Here is a 6,186-nt window from a genome sequence, read left to right as displayed (position 1 = left end):
GCTCTCCCTAATGCTTTGAGAGACAAATCTAGCTCATATCCCTTTTTTATTGGACTGGCTCCAGATCTGATGAATGCACATGCACAAGTACACACATAAGGGTGTCAATAAATGATTCATAATTGCCCCATGTTTGACTCACCAGCATTAAACCACAGAATTAATTATTAAATGCCTGTGTTGTCTGGAATGAAGCTCAGGCAGTTCCAACAACAGGAGACTGTGGTAATGTAAAGCTGACTGTGCACAAGTTCCTGCTTTAGCTTTTGATGCCATCACACAATGGAGGCACTCAGGCCTACAACTCATCTCACACGTAACAAAAATGTAAAAAAAAAAAAAAAAAAAAAAAAAAATCACGATGAACAGTCGTGCTACTGAATCCAGATTCCAGATATATTAGCAAGTGAACCAGCAGAATGAAAACACCATTTTTGCTTTGGTCCCTGCCTCCCTCTCGCTTCAACAATTGATCTTCTCACAGACCCAAACTATTTGTCACCACAGTGAAGGGGTTTTTGAAGTGCCTAGCAGGTTGCTCTCAGTCCTCTTTACCTTACGGGCATCAGAACAAAGCTCACATTCATATTCAAAACCATGCCGTGCCTCTGTGACAGCAGAAACGGTTTTGGTTTGCATTAGCTTGTAACATAGCTTTGAGTGAAGAAACTAGAGAGTGTCTCTGCTTTGGGCCTGTAATTATGGTTTCTGTCTGCTTCTGAGGACAGCGCCAAATTATTTACCACAGACTAGGAAATCCCAAACTGCAGAAGGAAACAGACAGAGGACTCTGTAACTTGAAAAGTCTCCAGAGAGGCCTGTAATAACTTTAAGTACATTTCATGCTAACAAAACTTGCCTCAACTATAAAGTAACTGTGATTTTCTAATGTTGAACTATTCCACATTTGATCAGCTGTGCTCAACAAGGTGATTCTGACTGAATACAAAACTAACTTTGACAGTGACTGAAATAAAAATGTGGTTTGACATTTGAAGATTTGTACAACCTGGCTTCAGTTCCCTTCTTGCTTGGCATGTTGACCCCGGTTATCACCACAAGATATATATTTTATTCATAGACCAATAATGATAAACAAAAAATATAAAGCATCACCATCAACTTTTTATAGGCAGAGAAAAATAAAGGGTATAATTTATACAAGACATCTAAAACAGCACAAAAGCATAAATCACAACTAATAGTAACGATTACAGTGAAAATTTTAAACAAGGGGGAAAAAAACACAAGCACTATAACTTGAAGAGTGTATAAAAATGACAAATTTGCTTGCAAAATATTCCCTACTGGGTAATTACATTGACTATGGGGTTTAAGAGCCCATTAGGATGAGGACTGCCTGTGTTCAAGGACACCAGAAGCTCTACAAAGAGCTGTCTTGTCTCAGATTGGTAGATACTACTGTTTCTGAAACAATCCAACATTATAGTTTAGAAGATTCACAAGTCGTCATCGTTAATTAACAGAGATCAAAAATCTACCAGCTTTAAGTAAAAGTAAAATCTCATGGCTTTGCTTGTTCTCTTGAGTCCCTAAAATCTTAAAGATTTAGCACCACTGGGCATTAACATCAAAAGCTGGGTTAACGTAAATAAGTACTGTAAAAAGATTCAAAATATTGTCCATGTTCACCCACTGTGTCTTTGTCTAGTGTTATGGAACCAGAAGGAAATCGATCCACTTCCACCACAGTGGGTGGCTGAAAGGAAATGGGACCAAAGCTAAGACTATGCTTTTCTATTTCACCAATAGCTTTTCCCAACTTTTTTTTTGTTTGTTTTTGCATTTTAAGCTTATTTTTTGTTCTCCTGCTTCCAAAAATTACCATTAACATTATATAAGGTTAATGGCTCACATAATAACACATGTATGTACCACATGTACATAGACCTTAAAAATAGGGACATCAGATTTGAGGAGCTACTGTTATTTACATGCCTCTGTCTATCTAAACATTTCCCTTTGTAAAAAGCTGTGCTTTGTACTGACACTGCCTCATCCTCACAGGTAGAAAAATACAAGGTTAGTATCCCCAGACCTGCCAGCAGTATTTTCTGTCATGTCATGCAAAAAGACAACGAGGACCAAAGTCGTCAACACATTATCACCTTATTGTCCCTACAAAAATAACTGGTAGCCAAAATAGACTTTTTAAGTCTCAAGAGTCATGCATCTGTCATTTTCACTGGTTTCTGTACATCATTTTTTTAACGGTCCTGAGTGTGCAAAGAGTCAATATTACTGGATGGTTAAAAATAAGACCAATGTTATGGACTGCTGAGAGAGAAAATTTAAAAAGCAAAGGCATCTTCCTGCTCTCTTTACGCCTTGAAAGCTTTCTACAGAGTTTTCCTAGTCACACACATAAAGTGCTCCAAACTACATTTTGCATGTTCGTAATTTAACTAAAGGTTTGCCAGAATAGTACAGTATGTGAGATGTTTCAAGTTCTGTGTAAATGCCTATTACTGTATGTACTAGATACTACCACATACAATGCTGCAAATATATTTTGCAAATTGGCAAAGCTTCCTGAAATGAATGCAGGCTATATTTCACATAGCCCTCTGACAAGCACTACTGAAGCTATGAACTACACTGAATGTACTTTGTCCACATTGCCTTACTAGAATATTAACATTTTACAAAAGTGCATCATCCTCCTGATGATGATCTTTAAATACTTACATACGGGTTTAAAGAGTTGTGACTCCTCTCTGCTTTTACTGTATCATGAAGCATCAGGACTGCTGTATCAGAGTAATTTGGCCCACAGTTCAAATCAGTGAATGGTTTACAGCTATCAGAGGGGGGAAAAAGTTTCATCTAAACTTGATTCCTTGGTTTATCATTTGTTTCTGTCTGAAACTCAAGGATGTAGTCCAAAGGTGCTACATGTAAGTTTTGCTATCGCTACAAAGTCAATGTTAGCATTAACAGCTGTTCACATACCAGTCTAGAGGAAATGTTGCAAGTTCACCATCAAACATTAATTCCTTTATGCCAGTGTTAACTTTTGTTTTGCTTCTAATTCTTCTACTTGAAGTTAGCAGGCAAACCAGCTGACCTTCCCATCTTGTAATATTCCAGTCCAGGCTACCCTCAGTCCAACATGAGAGGATGAAGATGTAGCTCTGCCCAGAAAACATATTCTAACCTCTTGTCTCATAAACGCAATAATGGCTGAAGCTCTTTGGTAAGTAAACAGCTGATAGTGTCAACGTTGGCTATGTAGCGATCGCAAAAACCTACATATAGCGCCTTTAAACGCCCTGTTATTTGCCTTCTCAGAGTAACAAAGGCTACATAAAATAACAGTATGAAATAAACAAATATTTGAACTAGGTTTACAGTATATTCCTTCACACAGTGTTAACAACTGATGTTTGACCATTTCCATTATTCCATTATCTTCATAACCTATCAAATGCCCAAATACAGAAACAAAGTCAAGTGAAATGCATTTAACATGATCTTACACATGCTTTACAAAATTGTTATTAATGCTTAAAAAATTAAATTCTTTTTTTTAAAATCCATGATTCACTTTTAACATCTGTACAAAAGATATCGTAAAAATCATGAAAATTAAATTTCAACAAAAGAAGCAAAGAAAATAAGAATCTCTTAATTGGAAAAAAAGCCTCCTCCCATTGCTACAGCCTTTCTGGCACATAGATGCCAAAGAAAAAAATTGCCATCAAAATAATTCTGGACAAAATGTGGAGATCATACTAACACGGTACTGCTTTAATGCACTTGTCCCCTTTTGCCACAAACAACATGTATATAAAAAGTGCTACTGACAGCTGGTGGGGAGGAAGGACTAAGTTACAGAATGAGGACTGGCTGAATGAGGTGAGGAGTTCATCATCCTTCCGTACTTGTGTAGCTGTTCTTGTCTGCATGAAGTCTGTATGTTTTTTAGTCATTGACAGGAGACGTGTTGTACAGGAAGTGGGAGGATGAGGGGTCTCCCCTAAGAGACGCTGGAGCAGCGGATGCTTGGGGAGCCCATTTGTGTGAGCACTTTGTCGAGCCACTGCAGGGGGCCGTTCAGGTGGAGCTCGATCCAGCAGGGGGTGCTGGTCACTGTCTGTCGCCTGGGACACAAGGAGAGCAGAAACAGATGTTAAGTTTAAGGAAAAAGCTGTGAGGACAGAACCAGGGTGAGTAAACTTAGAAAGCAAAGTCAAACTCTGCTACGTTTGTTTTAGAAGACAGAACAAAAAAAAATGCACAAAAAACATGTGAATGCAGATTTCTGTGAGTTACACTTTAACATTTTAACACATTTAACTGCCAGTTAAGACCAAATTTAAGATCAGTTTAATGTCAAATAAGCCTAGTGTGTGGTTAAGAGAAAAAACAACCTTGTCTATTCTATTTGTGCAATAACCTATATTTCATGTCTATAATAATTATGTTTTCTATGGGTCCATCTTATCAATGCCTCATCTATGTAGTGATGAGTCTAAATGAATCAGATTAAGTCTGAAGACAAGAGTCAAAAGGAGTTGCTAAGAAGAAAATGTCCTTTTATAAACATAATACTGTAACAGAAAATTAGACATTTTGCTGTATAAACATTTGTCACCTTTGCTATATAAACCTCAGGATGTGCAAACTGATGCTAAGGTTTCTCCACTTCAATGCTCTAAAAATGATCAAGACTAATTTATTTCTTTTGTTCATGACTTTTGGAAAGGAAAAACTTTAGAAGAAGCAGTATAAAAAAATCTTTTCCAGACATTCAGCCTTTTGATCTCCATGTCCTTTGGCTTCTTCCCTGATTCCCTACAGACTTCATACAAAAACTGTTTGCTGCTTTTCTTACAGAGAGGAGAGAGTGTTCAAAGTATGATGTATGACTGTAAGGGGAGTTAAGCGACAGCTCATAAAAAAGGAAAGGTCAGCTTTCCAAAAAGATTCTGGTTTCAGAGCGCCTCACCCAGTGATAACCCTGTCATTTTTGTCTCTGTGCTCTGCCATTGACTCCTTAGTGTAGGTTTTTTTTTCTGGCATACCAAGTTTGACACCAGAGAGCAGCTTTAGGGCAAAAGAAGGGCTGTTTTTGTTCAGGGCAGACTGAATGAGCTAAGTAAATAAAACAACTAGTACCATAAACTCCCAGTCAATACCAAACAACTGCAGAACAACAATAATTTCACTTGCCAGCTGCATAACCTCCCTCTGGGTTACATGGTTTGTTTCGTAATATATTGTTTGAATAACTCAGGCAACAATGTTGCAAATTGTTCATGTGTACATTTGTGTGTTTTCATGAATTATAAAAGAACAGCTAAAAGCGACAAAAGAGTTAAAAAATGAACAATTGTCAGTATGGGAAAGAACGGAGAGACAGACAGAGGTGTGGGTGGAGGTAGAGAAGAAGGAGGGCTTGGCTGGTCCAGTAACCTGAATCCTGTTTTTTAAGTGTATCCACATGTCAGCTTTTGGTCTGCAAAGAACTGGTGAGCAGTCACTCACAGCACAAAGGTTTCTCCCCTGTGGAAACCTCCTGTGCCAGAGCCAACTTTCACCCAATCATCTACTCCCCTTTATTCCATCTCCTCCGTCCTTACTATCAGTGAGTCAGACTGTGTGGAAAAACGGGGAGGGGATGGAAGAGGGAAAGTCTGACATCTCTTTTTGACACAGCACATGTGTGTTTGTTTAAAAATAGTCTGCCGTGCCAACTGGGGCCTGTTTCTATTGATGAAGGCTTGGTCAACGTCATACACCGGAATTGTGAGAGTGTGAGCAGATGCCTGGGAGTGGGGGCGGATGGATTGTGGGATGTGATTCACAGTCTGTTTGTTTCTATTGTCTGTGTTTACATACTGGCTTGCTAAATACTTGATCTTTGCACAGCAGCACTCATAATGTTGGCTGTGGGTTTTATCTCCTGTTAAGCAGTTCAGCTCTGTAGCGGTCGAGGTTTACCGTTTAGGAAACAAGTGAGTGGTTGTCATTTACCCAAAGCGAATATCACTGCAGCTTACCTGTACTCAGCTCCCCAGCCCTTGACAAAGCTCATGCGGATGGTGCACATCCTGGTGAGTTGGTACACAGCCTCAAACCCCTGGTTGACTGACTGGGCCAGCAGGGCAGCAAACTCCTGGTTGTTGAAGATCTTCAGGTTACATCCTGGAGGAAATGAAC

At 38.9% G+C, this 6,186-nt stretch overlaps 1 protein-coding gene across 1 annotated transcript; it reads right to left on the bottom strand.

The window, feature by feature from the left end:
- Positions 1-3,354: 3,354 nt before the first annotated feature.
- Positions 3,355-6,175, bottom strand: LOC108894871 (mothers against decapentaplegic homolog 3-like; the record flags this gene model as incomplete). Its single annotated transcript, XM_018693492.2, has 2 exons — positions 3,355-4,124; positions 6,027-6,175. Coding segments are annotated over 2 exons (273 nt in total), but the record flags the coding sequence as incomplete, so codon positions are not given.
- Between the last annotated feature and the right edge of the window lie 11 nt (positions 6,176-6,186).

The sequence above is a fragment of the Lates calcarifer genome, unplaced genomic scaffold (assembly GCF_001640805.2).
Source record: "Lates calcarifer isolate ASB-BC8 unplaced genomic scaffold, TLL_Latcal_v3 _unitig_3898_quiver_2115, whole genome shotgun sequence".
Taxonomy (NCBI): Eukaryota; Metazoa; Chordata; class Actinopteri; family Centropomidae; genus Lates; species Lates calcarifer.
Note: the sequence above shows the minus strand (reverse complement) of the source record. Positions and strands in the feature narration are given on the sequence as shown.